The sequence below is a fragment of the Gekko japonicus genome, unplaced genomic scaffold, assembly GCF_001447785.1.
Source record: "Gekko japonicus isolate JY-2015 unplaced genomic scaffold, Gekko_japonicus_V1.1 scaffold782, whole genome shotgun sequence".
NCBI lineage: Eukaryota > Metazoa > Chordata > Lepidosauria > Squamata > Gekkonidae > Gekko > Gekko japonicus.
This window is the reverse complement of record NW_015161973.1, coordinates 134344-156382: the sequence shown is the minus strand read 5'-3', so window position 1 is coordinate 156382 and position 22039 is coordinate 134344. Positions and strand designations below refer to the sequence as shown.

The window sequence follows — 22039 nt, the reverse complement described above, 5'->3', positions numbered from 1 at the left end:
TACCCCTCTGCATATCACACCTAATCCAATCATGCCTGTTTTTATCATTCACCTGCTATTGTCATTCAGCATCTAAAATCACTCTACTATCCAAGGTATAAGGACAGATGGACTCACATTCTAGCTGTATCTGAAGAACTGAGTAGTGACTCATGAAAGCTCATACCCTGTTGCAAATTCTGCTGAGGGTGGCACTGTTGATGGGATACAATTTTTAAATGAATGAATCAAATCAATACTATATTTAAAAGTTACATGTATTTGACTTTAACAGACCTCATACATTTTTGTGCTCTAAGTCTTTATTCCAAAGCAAGAAGGCCAAATTCCAGAATATATGAGGTCAAAGCCAAGGCTAAAATTGCAGCCAAGATTATCTTAACTTTAGGGATATTCAGTTAGATACTGAAATGAAGCCAGCCATGTCAGTATATGCTGTAAGACTCATGTCTGGGAAAAGGCAATAATTAAAGGGGAAAGCTAGTTCACTGCTTATTCTTGAATGCCTTGCTAGTTGTATAAGCTATGATTTCTGTTCCCTGAACCACAAGTTAGCATAGTAGCAAACCCTATTTTTTCCACCACCTTCAGTAGGCAAGGACTAAGAAGTATCAATGGATCATTCATCTGTAGCACAGTCAAAACTTGCCAGCTACTTATTACAACAGTGCCTTAAAAAGCCTCCTGTAGATCTTACACAGCTTGCTAAATGTGCCATTCTGTAACTACAGATGACTACAGAAACCCAAATATGTGATATCTGTTTCTGTTGAAGAATGGGAGGAGACTGATGGTAAAGGAGATGGCGGAAAGGAAGGGGATTGATTCCTGGAAAGATTTTTTAAAAATTCCTCTCAATAGGATAGTTCAGGTTTAAAGTTCTGGGCAGTGCTTTAACAGTCCTCTGGCTTTATAGCATACTTAACAAAGTGTTATTAGATGTTTTAGATGGAAAATATCCCTTTTACTGTGGGCTTACTGTTACTTGTTAATGCTTTAAAATGTGGACACATGACCGGAATGTGTGTGACACTTTTTTTAAGCGTTGATTGAGCTCATATTTTAAAAGTCAGAGTATAAAATAAACATCTCTGCCCTTCCTTCCAGCAGGCAGCACAGAAATCTGCTCTCCGGGTTCTATCTGACAGGTACATTTTGTCATTTTTATGAACTATAAATTGCTTTATGAAACGCTGAGCCCTATTTATTGTGGCATATAACTCATAATCGGATTTTGTCCCCAAAGTATCTCTGAACTGGGATGTTAAACATTTTGCATACTTGGATTTGTCATGCATGCGTGGAGTTTATTACTGTGGGGGGAGATCAGTCTTGCTGTATTTCATATGGAGTATGTAGAATCCCTTGTTGTGGCATGAAATGAGAGAGACGAAACTGCATGAATGATGCAGTAAATTCTGAGCTTTAGCATTTGTTTGAGATATATCTAGGCTCATTTCTCAGCAATAAGTGTGCCATTTATTTCAAGATATTCTCCTTTTGACTTTTCCCTTTTTAAAAAACTGGAGAAATCTCTAGGCAGTGTCTTTTATTCCAGATGGTGTGGCAATTATTTTTTTTTCCCTTTACTGTTGTTAGGACTTGCTCAGACAATAATGTATGTATTAAATAATTTCTCAAATGTTGCTCAGTTATGAGTTGGGCAAAGTTTTTACTGAAATCTTATGAGGTGTTCACTTTCCTGAGGAAGCCAAATAGGAATCAGGCTGTAAAGACATCCTTAAACAACTCTTAATGAAAGTGGATTGGTAGAATGATTAAGTCAGTCTTAAAAAAACAGCTTTATTTTATTTCAGTTTTTGGAATTGGGAGTGTTGCAGTGGGCATTTTATAGCTTTCTTTCTTTCTTTCTTTCTTTCTTTCTTTCTTTCTTTCTTTCTTTCTTTCTTTCTTTCTTTCTTTCTTTCTTTCTTTCTTTCTTTCTTTCCTACCAGATTCATATTTATCCACAAATGAGATACTGTGTCATGTAGGCTGACACACAGCAAATTTCCCCATGCCTTCTTGGCAGGCATCTCAACCTTTCTGGCCCACGCTGCCTCCGCCTCCCTGAGAAAAAGCAGTAATTGACTTTGTAAGGCAACTCAGTCAACTGCTTCTCCAGAGCAGAGCCTGCCACTTAGGATGAATGATATGTTGTGCATGGGTGAATAACATTTCTTTATGGTCTGAGACTGAGACCATCAAAACTAGCCCACCTCCACTGACAAGCCCTGTTCTGTTTAGACTTTAAAAAAAAAATAGAAGGAAAAATAGTATCTCTTCGCAGAGTTATCAAAAGGTGGATGGTCTGAGCTACGTTTGCCAGTCTTGAGCGGGGGGGAGGGGGTGCAATCTTATGCAGAGTTCCTCCAATACAAGCCTTCATTGAGGGGTGTGTAGCAGTTGATGATCACTTAGGGCTGCCTAAGAGGAACATGTGGACAGGGTTTTCAGTAACAGATTGGGACACTTCTGATATTGGGGGGGGGGAGATTCTGGGGAGGGTGGAGTTGGGGAGGGGAAGGACCATGGAGTCCACCACCCAAAGCTGCCATTTTCTCCAGGAAAATTAATCTCTGTAGTCCAGAGATCAGCTGTAATTGTGGGATATCCTCAGGCCCCACCGGGAGCTTGGCAGCCCTACATATATAGCAAGCTCCTATTTCTTTTTATCCCCCCTATTGGGAACTGGCTGTTTGGAGACATATAGGAGTCTTTCAGCCCCTATGTGCGCCCAAACAGCCGGGGACTTCTTCCAAGTCCCTCCCCTGTCATTTTTCCTCTTTACAGATGAAGACAAGGGTCTCCCCAAGTGGGAGAACATCCGGCCTGGACTGAAAGCGCTGCACTGGCTGCCAATAGCACACCGATTCCGCTTTAAAGTGCTGGTACTTACCTTTAAAGCCCTTCATGGCTGAGGTCCAACTTACCTGAGGGACTGCCTTTCCCCATATATACCCCCAAGAGCACTTCGGTCCGGGGGCACAATATCGCCTGGTGGCAAGGCTCGCCACAACTAGGACCAGATCCTTTTCAGTGGTGGCCCCTACCTGGTGGAACGAGCTCCCGGAGGAGATCAGGGCCCTGCGGGACCTTATGCAGTTCTGTAGGGCCTGTAAGACGGAGCTCTTCCACCAGGCTTTCACATAGGGGCCACCACTACCACCGCCACCAATGAGGTGGACAACATCAGGGTTAAGATGGCCTAGGAAGATCTGCCATAATTTCTGCGTGGCCACTGGATTTACCTGGTTGAGCTATAGGATAACATCACCCTGGAGAACCATCCGGAGACCATCTTGTTAAATTAAGTAAAAAAAATTATTAATTGTCATTAATGTTTTATTGTTTTTATCTGTTTTATATGGGGTTTCCCCTTGTAAGCCGCCCTGAGCCCGCTTTGTGGGGAGGGTGGGGTATAAATCTTAATAAATAAAAAATAAAATAAATTCTAAATAACTAGCTTTTCTAGATGGTCCATATGCCTCTCTTATTTGAAGTGTTCAAAGTTGCAGTGGCAGAGGAAACCCTCCCCTCCTTTCCTTAGAACTGTTGATCGTATAAGTTACTGAGCCATGCAATGAAAGCGGCAAAAAAAGAAATTCTTCTACATGAATCTGTTTATTTCACATGCCCCCAAATTCTCCTCCAAGGAGTTTAAATGCAAAATGCACAATTTTACTGCTGGATGCTTTCAACTACATTGTGCTCAGACTTGAGGAAGACAACCAGAGGATGTGACAGAAGGTTCTGGAGAGGAGAAATGGAGGGAAGGAAGAAAGGGTGTGTTTTTTTTTCAAACTTCCACAGAGAGCTTTCTGTATTGATGAACATCAAATCAATATTCAAAAAATGAAATTGCGTTCTTTCAATGTACTAATGCACTGTTTTAAAAAATACATTTTGTTTTTAAGTGGCAGAAGATTGGGAAGAGGTGGAGAGGAAAAATCAGAAGCCGTGTTTTCTGTTTGGAGGAAAGGAGTTAGGGGCTCAGCAGTTATATATGAACTACAAAGCTACCTGAATTATTAAGTGTGTTGGGAGGCAAGAGATTGCAGTTGTTCAGTGGTGAGGACAAGGTACTCTGTGCATACCCAGAGGTAGTTTTTTTTTCTTTCAGGACTCAGCCCTAGTATTGAAAACAAATTCCAGGGATTTGCTCTCATGAGATCTTGGCACAAATTAAGTAACTAAGTCCAGACACACATTCTTAGATGGAGAGCAATTTGAATCTGTTGTAGCAAAACGAGAAATGAATTTGCTCCACTAGCTCTTATGGCTAGAACTTTTCATACATTTAATATAAAATTTAAAAAAATGTTGTTGTTCAGTCGCACAGTCGAGTCCGACTCTTCATGACCCCATGGACCAGATCACGCCAGGCCCTCCTGTCTTCCGCCGTCCTCTGAAGTTTGCTCAACTTCATGTTTGTTCCATCTATGACACTGTCTAACCATCTCATCCTTTGCCGTCCCCGTCTTCTTTGACCTTCAATCTTTCCCAGCATCAGGGTCTTCTCCAGTGAGTGCTCCCTTCTCATTTGGTGGCCAAAGTATTTGAGCTTCAGTTTCATTATCTGGCCTTCCAGGGAACAGTCAGCGTTGATTTCTTTAAGGTTTGATCTTCTTGCAGTCCAAGGGACTCTCAAGAGTCTTCTCCAGCACCATAGTTCAAAAGAATCTATTCTTCGGCGCTCGGCCTTCCTTATAGTCCAACTCTCGCAGCCATACATGACTACTGGGAATACCATTGCTTTGACCATGCGGACTTTTGTTGGCAGGGTGATGTCTCTACTTTTTATCATGCTGTTTAGGTTCGCCATCGCTTTCCTCCCAAGGAGCAGGCGTCTTTTAATTTCATGGCTGCAGTCACAGTCTGCGGTGATCTGGGATCCCAGGAACGTGAAGTCTGTCACTACTTCCACGACTTCCCCTTCTATTTGCCAAGGAGTGATGGGGCCGGATGCCATGATCTTAGTTTTTTTGATGTTGAGCTTCAAGCCCACTTTTGCGCTCTCCTCTTTTACTCTGAGCAAGAGGCTCTTTAGATCCTTTTCACTTTCAGCCATTAGAGTGGTATCATCTGCATATCTGAGGTTGTTGATCTTTTCCCCAGCAATCTTAATTCCCGCTTGTGATTCATCCAGGCCAGCATTTCGCATGATGTACTCTGCATATATATTAAATAAGCAAGGTGACAGTATACATCCTTGTCGTACTCCTTTTCCTATGCTGAACCAATCAGTTGTTCCGTATCCGGTTCTAACTGTCGCTTCTTGGCCCTTATACAGGTTTCTCAAGAGACATGTGAGGTGGTCTGGTACTCCCATCTCTTTAAGGACCTGCCATAGTTTGTTGTGATCCACACAGTCAAAGGCTTTAGCATAGTCAATGAAGCAGAAGTAGATGTTTTTCTGGTACTCTCTTGCTTTCTCCATAATCCAGCGAATGTTGGCAATTTGATCTCTAGTTCCTCTACCTCTTCGAAACCCAGCTTGTACTTCTGGCAGTTCTCTATCCACGTACTGTTGAAGCCTAGCTTGTAGGATCTTGAGCATGACCTTGCTAGCGTGTGATATGAGTGCAATTGTGCGATAGTTTGAACATTCCTTGGCATTGCCCTTCTTTGGGATTGGAATGTATACTGACCTTTTCCAATCCTGTGGCCACTGTTGCGTTTTCCAAATTTGCTGGCAAATTGCGTGCAGCACTTTAACAGCATCATCTTTTAAGACTTTGAATAGCTCAGCTGGAATACCATCACCTCCACTAGCTTTGTTGTTAGTAATGCTTTCTAAGGCCCATTTAACTTCACATTCCAGGATGTCTGGCTCAAGGTCAGTGATTATACCGTCGTGTTTGTCAAGGACATTGAGGTCTTTCTTGTATAGTTCTTCTGTGTATTCTTGCCATCTTTTCCTAATCTCTTCTGCTTCTGTTAGGTCCCTACCGTTTTTGTCCTTTATCATGGCCAGCTTTGCATGGAACGCTCCCTTGATTTCTCCAATTTTCTTGAAGAGATCTCTAGTCCTTCCCATTCTATTGTTTTCCTCTATTACTTTGCATTGTTCATTCAGAAAGGCCTCCTTATCTCTCCTTGCTGTTCTCTGGAAGTCTGCATTCAGTTGGGTAAATCTTTCCTTTTCGCCTTTGCCTTTCGCTTTCCTTCTTTCCTCTGCTATTTGTAAAGCCTCATCAGACAGCCACTTTGCTTTCTTGCATTTCTTTTTCTTTGGGATAGTGGTAATTGCTGCCTCCTGTACAATGTCACGAACCTCCGTCCATAGTTCTTCAGGCACTCTATCAAATCTAGTCCCTTGAATCTATTCTTCACCTCTACTGTATATTAATCAGGGATGCGATCTAGGTCAAACCTGAATGGCCTAGTAGTTTTCCCAATTTTCTTCAGTTTAAGTCTGAATTTTGCAATGAGTAGCTCATGATCTGAGCCACAGTTAGCTCCAGGTCTTGTTTTTACTGACTGGATAGAGCTTCTCCATCTTTGACTGCAAATTATATAGTCAATCTTATTTTGGTGTTGCCCATCTGGTGATGTCCATGTGTAGTGTCGCCTCTTAGGTTGTTGGAAAAGGGTGTTCGCTATGACCAGTGTGTTCTCTTGACAAAACTCTGTTGACCTTTGCCCTGCTTCATTTTGTTCTCCAAGGCCATAAATAAATTTACTCCTCAGGAAAATGTAATACTCCATTTTGGCCTACCTTTGAAATCTGATCAGAATAAGGGTGCCAGCCTCCAGGTAGGACCTGGGGATCCCCCAGAATTACAGCTCATCTCCAGATTATGGAGACTGGTTCCCCTGGAGAAAATGGTGGCTTCTGAGGGTGGACTCTGTGGCATTGTCCCACAACTGAGGTCGCTGTCCTCTCCAGGCTCCATCCCCAAATCTCCAGGAGTTTCCTAACCTGGATCTGGCAACCCTACCACTCCATTCCCTGCTGGTGACCAGAACCTGGCAACCCTAAACCAGAAACTTCATTTGGTCCAAAATGCAGCAGATAGGTCATTGTTGGGGGGAAGGGATATATACAGGAATCCTTATCATTCCTGAGCTGAAAGTTCTGTACTGATTGTCCATCTGCTTGTGAACATGATTCAAAGTGCTGTTTCATACCTTTAAAGCTCTAAATGGCTTAGAACCAGGGTACTTGAAGGACTGTCGCCACCTATATTATCCAGCCCAGCATTTGCAATGAGATGGATAGTGACAGAAGACAAGGCTTTTTCGGAAGTGGCCCTTTATTTCTGGAATGCCCTTTTCCATAAGGCTCACCTTTTCTTTAGGCACCAGGCTAAAACATTCTTTTTTATCTAGGCTTTTAATTAATGGACTTTATCTTTTAAACATGTTACGTCTGTTTCTTGCCACTTTATCTACATCATTTTAGGCTGCTCAGTATGTATTTTATGCTGTTGTTATGCCCCATCTTGTTTTAATGACATCTGCTTGTTTTTTAATGTCTTGTTTAATGGCTTTGTTTTATTATCTTAGTTGTAAGCTGCCTTGAACAGACTTCTGAAGAGGCAATGTATAAATTCTCTAAAGAAATAAATTTTCTAAGAGCCTGTATGTTGCAGTTTAGGAAGTGGGGGGCACAATTGTATGTTGCTGGGGATACCTTGAAACAGCTCTGTAAATATACGTAATCTATAACATGTAGAAAAGACTGTGCCATACTTAACCCCAAATATGTAGAATCCCCCTATTTTGAAACAAATTGAGTTTGCTATCTCTGCTAGCATTACACAGGAGTACTTTTTGTATTGGTAGGGCAGCACTCTGAAAATAATTGCAGTTGTGTTGCATCTAAAGCATAACACCCAAGAATAAATTTTTATTAATTTTTAAATGTATACATATGCTTATAAATAATACAACAAGAAAGAGCAATTATAGTAATTTATAGTTAAGCCAGTTGTCTGTTTCAAAAACTTTAAAAGGTTTCCAATACTTATTTTAAAAGGGGGGTTGCTGCCTTCCATCTCTTAAACATACAAACTCTGTTTATCTTGATAATTTTAACAAATACCATACTTTTAAAATCCATTCATTATTTTAAATTTTTCTAATGTTTAGCTATTAGTAGTTTAGCAGCTATTAAATAAATCTTGAATCATTTTAATGCTTGGTGCATAATCTCCAATTAAGCCCAATAAAATAATTAGAGGTAATTTATTAGAAGTAAAGTTAGAGGTAATTTATAAGTTACATCTTATCCAGGTGCAAATAAAAAGGAAAGAGGTTCCTTTTTAAAGGTTATCAACTAATGTCAAGAAATTCGGATGGTTTCGCATTACTAATTCAACATGTGTTGCCCAAGCTCTAAAAATACCTGGAATAGAGCCTGTGTAAAGAATTCCAGTGACTAAACCAAGTAGAATCCTCAGTTTTGGCAGAGCTGGTATTTGCTATTTGGGAGGTTAGAGAAAGTTTTTTTCTCTTCTGGGGACAGTTACGTGTTTTTCTGTATCATCATTTCTTACTGGTCAAAGCCAAACACCCAGAATTCAACTAAGAATTGTAACTTCAAGACTGTATTTTTAAAGAATCAGTGTGTTCTTCAAAACTCACATGTTTTAATTGTTCATTACTAGAGACTCATGTTATTGTGCAATCACAGGAATACTTCGCTAGTACATACTTTGGATTGTCTCCTGTTTATTTTCACTGGCCTTCAGGGAAATCCAAGTAAACAGTCCAGAATTAATGTGTCTGAAGCACAGGAGAACTGTTGGCATCCAGGAATGACCTCTCTGTATTTTAGTGCGAAGATAGACATAGCTGCTCATGGTGTGTAAAATATGCAAAGTACTATGGGAGGAAGAGTGTGTATGTGCATAGCATATGAATTGCCTCAGCATATGATTAACCTCACCGACGATGTAGTAAATAGAAGATAACTGTGATCAAAAATGAATTTGTGTGATTTATCAAGCTGAGCAACTGTGCATTTTGCAGTGAGGCAGGAAGTCAATTCTGAAATCTAGGGCAAATAGAGCAATAGGAAATTGCAGGGACTAAGAAGTTAATCATACCTTTGGCTGCTTTCATCTTTTTTGAAAGACAGAGTCAGTACAGTCTTCACAGGAATGCTTCACAGCAACTGATCACAAAATAATTCTTTCAGCAGCTCTTTAAATAACACTTGCAGCAGCTCAAAGCTCAATAGACTTTTCATATATATAATGGGCTATGTCATTTGCTAACTGTGATCTTTTTTTAAAAAAATGTGTCTCTGATACATAAACAAATACACCCCCCAGTATAAAATCTAGAAGTCCTAAATTATTTTGTGATTAAATTGTGCTAACACGCCTTGAAAAATTAGCTTAGAAGTGGGAAACCACCATGTTGCAGTGACCTTTTGAAACATTCTGCATTAACTTGGAATATCTATGATGAATCATCTTAGACCGTAGAAGTTTTTAAAAAATATTTATGCTGATGTGCATGTTTGCAATGTAGAGCTGAGCAACATCATCTTCTAAGACAGGCTGTGGTAGTTGTCAGTATGTTTCTTTCCCCGCCTTTTACCCAGCACAGCATGTCTTGGGAGCAAGCTGTAAAAGTGTTGTTAATTGGTTGCTGTGAATGCTTGGCTTATGCATGTAAAACCATCTGGTTTGTTAATGAAGAAAAATATTTCTGTTTTATTGTTTGTTTTTGACACTTGAATATTGTATTGCCTTTGGGCAGTGAAAAAGCTGTAAGACACAAATTATTTTCAAGTTTTGTAATTGCTCCATGTAGCTGTATCTCCGTTTGTGGATGAGAGCAGTCATTTCATTGGGCTGCTTCTTGTTGTGATGGTTTTTCCAAACAGCAAGAAGGGAAGGTACAGGAGCATATTACAGATCAGATGCTACCATTGTTTTCTGATGTAGCTCTTGAGCATGTTCATCCGGATGTAAAGTGATGTTATAAGTAGACTCTGGTCACCACCACTATGTGTACACTAACTTCCTTTTATATTGATTTATTAAAATATTTGTCACCTTTCCCACTGACCCCAGCAGCTCAGGAGTATTTGCAAAAATCTGTTCCACAGACAACCAACAATTAAAACTAAAAATGTATAAAGGGGGGGGGATGCACAGGTTTCCTCAAGAGAACTGCCAAATGCCCACCTGAAGAGGATGGCCTTACATTTCTTGCATGAGATGGACAACATAGAATCCTTCTGCATCTCCTTGAGGAGGGTGTTCCACAGCAATGCAGCCACCACTGAAAAGTAATGGACCTGGACTGTGGCCATTCTAACAGCATTAAAGGGAGGGCTCAAACTGTATTAGTGCATGGAAGGATGTGAGATGGTGGACAAGCTCACTGAAGAAGGAATGATCTTTCAAGTAAGCTGGCCCCAGATTGTGTAGGCTTTAAAGGTCAAAAACAGCAACCTGAATTAGACTTGGAAGAATACATGTAGCTGCTGCAGCTGTTCCAGAATGCAAATAATATACTCATACCTAAAATCTCTAATCAATAAGTGAAACCTACTCTGCACCAATTGTACCTTCTAGCTAGTCTTCAAGGGCATCCCCACATAATGCACATGCAACAGTCTGACCATAAGATTCCAGAATCATGGGTCAGCGTAGCCAGGTCTGCAGAGCTTAAGATGAGAGGGTTTTTTTGAAGTGCATTCTTTGCCAATGCATTTACCTTCTAATAAAAGTGCAGGATTCAATCATAACCCCTAAACTCTTACAAAATGCCTAGGGCTATTTCACCTTACTAACATCACTTCATCTTGTCCAGATTCAGCTTTAGCTTGTTCTCCCTCAACTGCTTCACCACAGCCTTCAGACACTGGCCAGCATAAACATCACAGAGTCTGGTGACTTGTTCAAAGAAATGTAGAACCATGTGTCATCAACAGACTGATCACACCCAACACCACAGTTTTGAACAGATCTCATTGAGAGAGGTCTCACATGTAAGATACAGAGCATGAGTGAAAGGATCTAAGCCTGTGGAACCTCACAGGATAGATACCGCACTTTGTCATTCACCACAATTTTCTGAATGCAATCAATGAACTGAAATCACTGTAACACTATGCCTCTCAATCCTACTGTCTTCTCAAGATGTTCCAGTCATGATGGTCCATGGTATCAAATAAGCAAAGAGATCAAACAAAAAAAAAATATCCTAAGGGCTTCTCAAAAAAGCTGAATAGCATGAGGGACAAGACTGGTAGGTCCCACACTGTAGAAAACTTGCTCCCTACAATAATCTTCTGAGGTCTCCCCATAAGTAACAGTTGAAACCAATCCAAAGTACATCCCTTAATCCCTACTTTTACCTGTAAATGTTTCAATAGGAGGGCATGGTTCACTGAGTCAAAGGTTGTTGATAAATCTACTAAGGCTGCGGTCACATGGAGCATTAGCCACGCTACAGAGACGGAAGATAGGCGGATTTTCCGGGCACGATCACACCGCCACATCTGGGAAGCGTAGAGCTCCCGTGGCTCACCCGAGGCTTCCCGCTGAAGATCCGGAGCAAAAAACTAGTACCTCCGAGGTATTAGTTTCCGGAAACCAAGGGGCAAGGGCGGGCGTTTCCAGTGGCATCCGGCGCCCGCCCATGTCCCCTCGCAAACAGGTCATTTTTTTCCCAAGGCTCCACGGGTGCAAAGTGGACACTGCAATAATAGCAGTTAAATAGGATTTCTTTGCTGCTGTCACCACCACTTCATGCATAGCCTGTCAGACTCAGTGTGTGTTTTCCACCACCAGCATTCAAGATGTCTACTCATGTTCTTCAGGTTACCTAGTTCCATAGCAAACCATGTGCCAGATTCCATCTTGAGGACTAGAGAGGCTGACGGGCATGCCAAAAGCTTGTGGGAGCTTCTCATTCCAGGCATTCACCATGGCCTTGTCAAGGCTATCAGCTAGGATTTTAAAGTCACCCAGGGCATTCTAGAGGCTGGCTGGATCCATTAGTTTATGTGGGTGGACCGTTTTAACTGACCCCTTTCTCCTGCAGAGCATAGGTGCCATATTCACCTGTGCATTGAGGAGACCATGGCACAGGGTGAAACTCCAGTTCCCAGAGTAGCTCTTCTCCCACCAATTCAGATCAAAAAATTATGTCTAAGGTATGTTCTGTATCATTTGTAGGGTGTGTTACTACCTAAGATAGGCCCATGGTGACTAAAGAGGCTATATAATCTTGTTCTGACCTTGACATGGTGTAATCAGCATGGTCACCTAGAACAATCCATCTGGGCACCTGCAGCACTAGCCCAGAGTGTTCTATTGTGTTTCCTGTGTTATTTAAACAATATTAATGTGAGATTTTCCCTTTTGATGTTTTTATAGAAATAGATAATTGAACTTTGAAAAGGCTGAGCCTTACAGTGTACATTATTTTATTTTCTGTAGCAGAATGTTGTTATATTATATGGATGAGTTCAATTTTCCTATTCATGGAAACATATGTGTACAGACATGAAATTCATTAAGTATACTTCCTTTTTATTGAGTGATTTCCCAAGGCTCCATTAAGTATACTTCCTTTTTATTGAGTGTCAAAATAAGCTGTAATTGTTAGGGATGGGCACAAACTGAACCACAAAGCAAAATTCATCATAAATTTTGCCACGTTCATGGTTCGTGAACAGAAATTCATGATGTGTCTACCGTCACAAACTTTTAAAGCAGTTCATGGTGGTTCGTGGTGGTTTGTGGATGGACAGCCAGAAAAACAGCTGAGCCATGGGGAGGCACTCCCCACTGCTCAGCTGTTTCAGGCTGTCTTGTGCAGCCCCTTTAAACTGCAGAAGACAGCCCAAAAAAGCTGAGCAGTGGAGAGCACTGTGCTCCCCACTGCTCAACTGTTTTTCTGGCTTTCTGCAAACCCTGTCTAAAGGAACTGCAGTCCGTTCAATGGCATCTGCAGGGCCACGAACCATGAACTGGCTTAGTTAGCGAACCAACCTCCTCATGGTTTGGTTCATCGTTTGGCCATGAACCACAAACCAAACCACATTTCTCCATTTCATGCCCCTCCCTAGTAATTGTTATCAATGAGTGAATGTTATTTGTTGTAAACAATCCTGGAGGGCTGGAAGAATACCAGGAAATATTGTCAAAAGCTGCAAGTGAATGAGACAATTTGAGTTTACTTTTAAGTCTGTTGCTTTCAAAAGAATAAATATATGAGAAAACTGGATGGAGTTCCCAATCAAAGAGTGGGTTAGCATTTCTAAAACAGCATGGAAAATGCTTCCATGAATTGCCTCATGCCCTTATATTCTGTTTCTTATTTTAAAATGTTATGTAATGTTACTTAAAATTGTAATATACCTTATTATTTTCAAAATGTATTGTAAGGGCAGAAGAAGAAGAAACAATTATTCTTACTACAAGTGATAGTAGTGATCCCCGTGGTGAATTTCATTTCCAAGGCTTTCTTTTCCATTTCCCCAACATAATGTACAGGTAACTTTTTCCTCAGAATGCATCTTGCAGAATCTTGAAACCCCAGGAACCCTTAGGATTTACCAAAAAATGCAGTTTAAGGGAAATGTACTCATTTCATGTCATTAAATTTAGCTCCTTGGAATAAGTCCTGGATAGTTGGAGTACTGTGACCTGTTCTGTTGTTGTTGTTGTTTTTACTCTCATTGTAAAAAGTGGTGTGAATATAGTTTTGGTCCAGCCACAATACCCCAGCATGATCCAGCCAAAATACTCCCCTAAGATACTGTTTGTCTCCACCAAATTAAACTGGAATCACTGATTTCAGTGTAAGTGTTAAATGCACACTTAAATTTTTCTTCATGGTATCAGTGGCATTCAGCAGTACTTAAGCTTGGCTGGATCGTGCCCTTTGTATTTGATGAGCTACTAACTAATAATGTTTGCTTGAGCCAGACACAGCACAATCAATTTCCCCAGTACTGGTCTGGCAATTCATCTTATTCTTCACCTACAAAATATATTTCTTGTCTTTCTTCTGACATAGCTGTCCTGTTGTGCTTTCTACTGCAATATCTGAGTGCTCCAGAAAGAACAGGCAATTGACCAAGTGAATCACTATTTATTATTACTACAGATTTTCTGAAGTAGCTTTGTATTTTAAAATATCACCTTAGCCTGTAGGTTGAAGTGACTTTTTTGTTAATATTTGGGATGGCCAGTTATACAAATCATAGTTTTCTGGAATTTACCTGGCAATCCAATCAACTCAGGTAGTATAAGCCCACTTCACAACCTTGACTTCCTGAATTAATATCTGTATCTGAATTGATATCTAGAAAGAGCATTGTTTGTATGTCTTAATATTAACATATCTGAAGAATGTTTTGGCTCTTAAAGTATGAGCCAAGAGACTACAGTTGCCTGGGGAAAGAAGAAGGATCTTGAACAATGGCCATCCCCTTCTAGAAATTTCCGTTCAAATGTGCTTTTCATTTTCAAACTTAGTCTCAAAAATACTTGAGTCATGACTTGTTCTTAGTCTCTTTTGGTTACTGTAAAACTCAGAACTCGGTGTATATTGTGCATGCAAACACCAGCATGTTGTCATTTTCCCATTCCAATTCTTGTACTATCTTCACAACACATGGATTACAATGCAGTAAAGATATATAATTAATTCTGAGTAAAAGCACCAGCATGGTACTTGGTTACAACTGACTTTAATTCCAGTGATTTCCATGGGATTCACTCACAGTAAATGTTTGCCAAATTCTGTCCATGAATTAGATTTGCCAGGTTCCCAGTTAGGGCAGGGGATCCCCCACTTTTGCCAGCTCCAGCCTGCTGCTGACCACCTGGCCAACCCCAAACACACATTCCTGCCTGATGTCGGTGACGCACTGACATCAGTTCTAGAAGTGGCGTTGGTGATGTTGGGGTGATGCTTTACTTTTTAGGCAAAACTCTTATGCTTTGTGGCCATTTTTACTGTAGAGTTTTGCCCAAAAAGTAGAGCGTCGCCCCAACGTCACTGATGCTATGATGTCACTTCTGGAAGTAATGTTGCTGACATCCCTGCCCACCCCTGGAATGTCCCCCAAGCCCCCCTGCCGGCAGAAGGAAGGCATCTAGTATCCCTAACATGATTTTTTTCCTGCCATCTATAGTCATTATGGGACCAACAGGAGGATTTAAAGTTGAAATTGTCACTGAATTCCAAACTTTGTGGTTGTTGTTGCTTTCTGATTGTGTTGTTTTCCAATTTCTATGAGATAAGACTCTTACATTTTGCCCTCAAACAAATGTTTTTTGGGGGGACTATACAAGTGTTTAATGTGAAGAACACCTTGTGTGAAGAACTGATTGGTTCTTGACAGTGTAATTTCTTCTGTCTGAGAGGTGTTCCCTGATAAAAAATAAAATCTTCAGAGGTCCCATCATCTTCTCATACAAAACAAGTGATAGGTAATAGGAATGGGGGGGGGGGGCATATTTATGAAGACAGGGCAGAGACTTCACAAATATTGCCATACTACTGGACTGACACTCCCAGTGTATATGCAGTTAGAAGTCAGGGATTGTGTCCCTTGGGAGAGTTTCTTGCACATATGATGCAGGAGATCTGTGGGCAGAAACCTTCTTCTGCACATAGATCATTCCTTTACTACAGTAATCAAGAAAACAATATTTAGGAGATTGTTCTCTGGTGTTCTGAGAGATCAAAGTTTATTCTTTGGGATTGCTAAAATTCACTTAGGCCTGTATAATTTTGCCCATCAGTTGACATTCTTACGGATCATACGCATCAACAATATATGCTGCAAAAATAGCTATTGTAATAATCAACACAAAGAATAAATAGCAAGTTTAGTTTGTTTTGTCAAAGCTTATACCTCATGATGTACTGTGCATTCTAAAGTGAAGAACATTACAACAGGTTTTTTTTTCTTTTTTAGAAATTACATTCAAATTGCCGGCATCCAAATTGAACAACATATGTTTCTAGAGTCAAGACGTAAATCATCTTTGTTTCAATAGGAAGGAAAGTTTCTTTTACAACTGTTCTGGACCTTTTAAAAAGACAATATTTTAACCATGATTTTCAGCTCAGTAATTTATTAACTCCCTGTTTTCACTGCTGTTTGTTAACCATCTTCTTGTGTTTGGGTTATATGCTGCAGATGTTCCACTGGCAGAAGTGGATCTTTCCCCACCTTCCTCTTCCTCCAGCAGCTTCCAGAGAACCACAAAAAGCATTGTTGAGGGTTTGGGACCCTCAGAGGTGAAAAGGCATGTTGGCCAGGGGTTCAGCAAGGAGGGGAAGCAAATGAGACCTGTCTCCCCTTCCGTTAGCGACACATCCATAGGATACAGTACAGCCCTTTGTTTCTTCCTCATATTGGTCAATGCACAGTTCAGCTTTCACAGTATAATGACTTGCTATATTTGAAGTATCAGATCGACGCTGTAGAGTAACTAAACCATCTGTTTGTCATTTCAATTATAATGAAGAGCTTCAAATATTTACAGAACAAAGAAAACATATTTGCTCAACTTTATCCTGTTCAGTCATTGGAGCTGTTTGTAATTACATATCCTACCTTGCTTCATTCCTCAACTTAAATCAGAGGTTTTCAAACTGTGTTTCAGAAAATCCTTAGAAGCTTATCGAGAGTGCTTCAATGGGAAGATCAATCATAGCAGAAAAGCTTCCATTAATAACAGCTTGCCCATCATTGCTGATTCTTCCTCTGTTGCACAACTGAAGTGGAGCACAATTGTGCCATGGTGTGCCTTTTCAGTACAATATCCAGTATGTCTGGACAGTGCTCTGTATGAACTGATTGTGAGCCCTGGAAGATGCCCCAAAGACTCCCATCCCATAGCAGATATTCTATGGGAACTACTTGGATACCTCAACAGGCAAATTCACTTGGCCTTCCATGAAGGCAGAAAGTTTGGAGGGGGGAAATCCTTAAATTGTGTGATTTTGTTTCTTTAAAGTCTGTGACAAAGATGGCCAAGTGTATTTATTTGTTTTATTTATACCATCTTTCTACAGATTATTAGGGGCCGCTTACAATGATCAAAATATTCAAAATACAAAATATCACAATACAAAAACAGCAACAGCAAACTACAGAAACCCACATAAAAATCTGCAAAAAGCTGTTAAAAACCCAACAGCTAAAAGTTAAGAATCCATGTAGATCTTAAAATAATCCAATTATACATAAAAGCAATTTTAAAAACAGATAAATATAGTGGAAGTCACATAACTAAAAAGACTGACTCTAAAATGAAACTGCTTCAAAGGCACTCTAGAAAAGAACTCTGTTCTTTACCTTCTGGAAGGCTGGCAATGAGAAGGCTGATTAGGCTATATGGGGTAGAAAATTCCACAGCCTGGAGGCCACCGCTAAAAAGGTCCTGTCCCATTTGCCCACTGACCTCACTTCAGTTAAGACAAATGCAGAGAATGTCTGCATACTAGATATTTAGCTGTATGTAGGTTCATATAGGCACAAGTGGTTACCAGATACCTCAGTCCAATACCAGGACTTTGAATTGGGCTCAGAAACAAAGTGGTAGCCAATGAAATTGAAGTAAAATTGGTGAAATATAATTCTTGTAGTGACCCCCATTTAACATTCGGTCTATTGCATTCTGTACTTGCTGATTATCTAAGACTGATACAAAACTGTTTCACCTGGCACCTAAACTTTAAAAGGCTCGGTACAAAAGGCTTGCGGTGGCTCAAGTGGTTAAGACGCTGAACTGCAGGCTGTGGAAGGTCAGTAGTTCAGCAGTTTGAGACCCGGGTGCCACATGATGGAGTGAGCTCCCATCTCTAGTTCCAGCTCCTGCCATCCTAGCAGTTCGAAAGCAAGAAATTGCAAGTAGATAAATAGGGACCACTTCGGTGGGAAGGTAACAGTGTTCCGTGCGCCTTGGTGTTTAGTCATGCCGGCCACATGACCACGGAAACGTCTTCGGACAGCGCTGGCTCTTCGGCTTTGAAACGGAGATGAGCACCGCAACCCTAGAGTTGGATTCGACTGGCTTTCGAGCAAGGGAACCTTTACCTTTTACAATACAAATCACTCTTGGAAAAACATTGTATTGCTATGGAGCCACCACATAAATGCCCATGTTTCCGATTGCTGCCCACCTTACTTCAGAAGGCCTGAAGACCCACCTTATTTCAGAAGACCTTATAGACTAAGGTCTCAGAGGCTGGTCAGAGCCCCATATTGATGCTGGGTGTAAACAGGGCCAGTGATGGAAACTTGTCTGTGGGTTAGATTCAACCAGATGGTAGGTGGTAATGGCAGGAAGGGTCGCCTTTGGCTAATCTGATCATAGGCAACCATTTGCAAAAACCATGTGGGGTGATGACTGTTGTATGGAAGGGAACTGGCCAAGACTGACTCAAAAAGCTCATTGGATCCAGCCTCATGTGTATGTGGCTATTTAAAATAGCCACTGCACCCCATCTCTTGGTCCAAACTGAGGAGAGGAATCACGCAGAGTGGGCAGGCAGTGGCAAGAAGGAGTCATCTTGAGCTGGCTAGTGTGCTTGCTTGCTTCTTTATTTGCTTGCACATATGGCCACTCATGCAAATGTTGGTGAGAAAGAGAAAGATCCAGCTCAGGATCTGGCTGTCAAGCAGTAGGAAGCAGTAGCCAGAAAGACACTGAAGTACATCATGATACCGGAGTTTGGAAACACCAGAACAGATTCCACTGCACAATCCATTCACTAGTTCATAACCAGCTCTCATGTGAGTCTGCTACCATTCAGCCCAGTGCCCACTCACCCAACTTGCAGAAAGGGGATCACAGCTGAGAAACACTGATCAGCAGTTGTTACATCCATCACAGCAGCTGTTCCAGGTCAGAGAGGAAGAGAGAAGGAGTGTTTAGGGCTCAGTCTAGCTGTTCTTGGTCTACATTGTGTGGATGTGTGCATGATGAGAAAGGGGAAGAGCTGGTATTTTTAACATGCTTAATTTGGGTTTATTATTATTATTATTATTATTATTATTATTATTATTATTATTATTATTATTATTATTATTCCAAAGTTCTGTTATGCTCAGGAGAAATACATCTGTTAATCCGGCAGCCTTCTCCAGGACACTGTTATGTTTTGATTGGATGCTTGTTTGTACAGTACATTCATTCCTTTGAGGTTTCATGCTAAAGAAACAATCTATTATAATAATGTGAAGCCTTCTACTACCTGCCAGTGATGAGAATTCCTGCTCTGCTTCCTGTGCCTCACTTGACAAGGCCTAAGAGAGTTTTTTATTAACTTTTATAGCTGCCAGTGATCAATGGCATGGCAGCATCCAGCATTAACAAACACCAGCAAAACTTCTGCCCATCTCTAAATCATGGATTTACAGGTTTAGTAAAGCTGCCGTTTTAAAGTCCTCTTTTATAGTAATGATAATTCATTGTATTAATAATTCACAACAATTAATAAGAGAGGCTGTGCAGTGACATTTATGATGCAGTTGCTATTAACAGAAATTGCTACCTTAATTCAAAATTATTTTAATTATTATGGATAATTAGCTGGTTTTTAATTTCTGCATTCCGAAACCCTCTCATGGTTTCTATGCTGCTACTTTACATTCACCTCTTGATAACTGCCCCTAACAGAAGGGAAATTAGACCAGGCAGGAACTGCAAATGTATGTTTCTGTACAGAAGCGCCTTGTCTCTATTACTCTGCAATTGATAGGTTTAAACTCCGGTTTATGAGCAGCATAATTTTACTGACTGTGTTAGGCTGAGGTCCCCAATGGGCTCCAAAGGTACCCACAGGCTCAAAAGGATCGAGGATACCTGTGTTAGGCCATTGTTTAGGGATGCCAGTCCTCCCCCGGTCAGCTGATGGTCATGATATCAGTTCCAGGAAAACTCAGAGGTGACATCACATTACTCTAGGAATTGGCTGAAACTCTTGTAAAACTGTAGCGTTTTCAGTGATTTCTAGAGAGAACTGCCATTACTTCCTAGTTTGCCCAGAAGTGAAACCACACCATTGACCAATGGCCATCCCCCATGTTCCTGCCCCCCCAGTCTTCCACTAGTTGCCAGGCCAGGTTTAATTTTGATATTTCATTCCTAAATTCAAGAAAGTTTGATTTTTGATCTCCTTGGGAATAAGTATTATCAGTTGCTCTTGGAGGTGACATTATAAGACCTCCTAAAACTTAAAAAAAGGGTTCTGAACAGTGCAGAACAATCTCTAAGACATGTATTTTATGGGGTTTTATGAGTTCCATCTTACACCTATAAGAAGTGTTTTCAGTTTCAAATATTTTTATGGAAATAGAAACTCTAAAAATGGGGGGAAAAGATTTCTGCATGAAATCTAGTTAAACTAGGTTATGAGGACTGAATATCATCCAACGCTATTAACTCTACTGAGATTTCCAATGTATTTAGAGCCAAGAACTCTTTAACTAATTGAAGCTATAATGGATACATGATCAGCATAGCCAACAAAGCTAAATATAACTCTTAAGTTATCCTGTAAAAGCAATTGCCTAAGGGCAGAACTACATGGTGTGAGAATAAAACAATATATTTCTTTGGCAAGTTTGTGTTCCTAATTCATGTTTCCTGAGGTATGATAATGGATAGGGTATTTGTATAGAAGAATTGGTAGGCAGCATGAGAGGCCCATCCATACATGCATTATGAGGAAAACATGGAACTGGGAACCATGTTTTTCTGACCCTAGTTGCTATTGGCCAATCAGTTTATTGTCATGTTTAGTCAAATTGTATTCTTCATATTTGTTGAAGGTTCTTATGGAGTGGCTAGAGCAACAGGATGTTTTAGGATGGGAACCGATCAGCTTCAGGCAAGGTAGTTCAACCCTGGATGATTGTCTACTCTTATCCCACTTGATAGGAAAACATACACATTTTTTCAGATGGTATTCTTTATATAGGGTTTATAGACCTAAAGGGGGCTTTTGATTCTGTCCCCCAGACTAGATTGTGGGAGAAGTTGCAAGGTACCTCAATTGATATAAAGTTACTATGGTTAATATATTGCTTGCATTCCGACACTACTGCTCATTCAACCTTGAACGCGGCATCAGACAAGGTTGCCTGCTGGCTCCATTTCTATTTAATTTATACTTAAATGATCTGTCAAGCCATTTTGATCAATCCTGTTATCCTCCTTGTCTAGCACACCATAGTATTCCTATTATACTCTATGCCCATGGTGCGGTCTTGTTATCCTACACTCATACTGGTTTACAGAGATCCTTAAAGCTTTTTTCTGACATTGTCTATTTCAGTTCTCTAAAACAGCAATGGATTTTGGAGCTGCACCATTATTGTATTATTGTTCTCTGTAAATAAGTTTCAAAGTAACAATTTTGCTCATCTCTGTCTTTTTCTTTTCTCTGCATCTATTTTTAGAATCATAGTGTACTGAACCAAAAAGCTTAAAGGTTGTTTTCTGTAGACTTCACAGGTACATTTAACACACAGCCATAAGGCCATCATGATCAGTCCCTTCCGGTTTTGGCGCTTTAAACGATGGTGGCATCTCTTGGTTCCTCCAAGAGACGTGTGCCATGAATCGAGGGAGCGTGATTGTGCACGCTCCCCCATGGAGCCTATAGACAATGGGCTTCTATCCAGGGGTCTTTGGAAAGCCCTACCTCCAGCCGGCAGCCGGTACAGGGGGGCTACTCTCTGTCCTGAAGGTCCTGCCCTGATTCCCAGTACTGGATTAGAAGTGACCACCGGGACAAGCATTTGGAGGTTTAGCAATTTTCTCTCCCTGGCGTGATCCCAGGGGCCATCTTAGGACCTGGTAGATCGATTCAAGGATTGATGAGTGAGTTGCCGTTGAAACGAGACATTATAGCCTAGACGTGAAGTCCCTCTACTATAAGCGTATAAATGGAGGGGGGGAGGGGACGCCCTATCTCCTGATGTTTTAAGCAAATGCGAAAGCAAGGATGGAGGGACTGATCAAATTGTGGCGATGGACTGTAGCGGAGAGTTTTTCTGAAAGAAAGCTGAGCGTTTAAACAGACCTTA

The 22039-nt window shown here is 40.7% G+C and overlaps 1 protein-coding gene across 1 annotated transcript in view; it reads left to right on the top strand.

Moving 5' to 3' along the window:
* The window catches only part of AFF3 (AF4/FMR2 family member 3), a 399168-nt gene that overhangs the window by 314055 nt on the left and 63074 nt on the right, over window positions 1-22039 (top strand). Inside the window, exon 8 of the mRNA XM_015429703.1 lies at window positions 1108-1148. Within this exon, the coding sequence (XP_015285189.1) occupies window positions 1108-1148 (41 nt within the window). The remainder of the gene's footprint in view (window positions 1-1107; window positions 1149-22039) is intronic.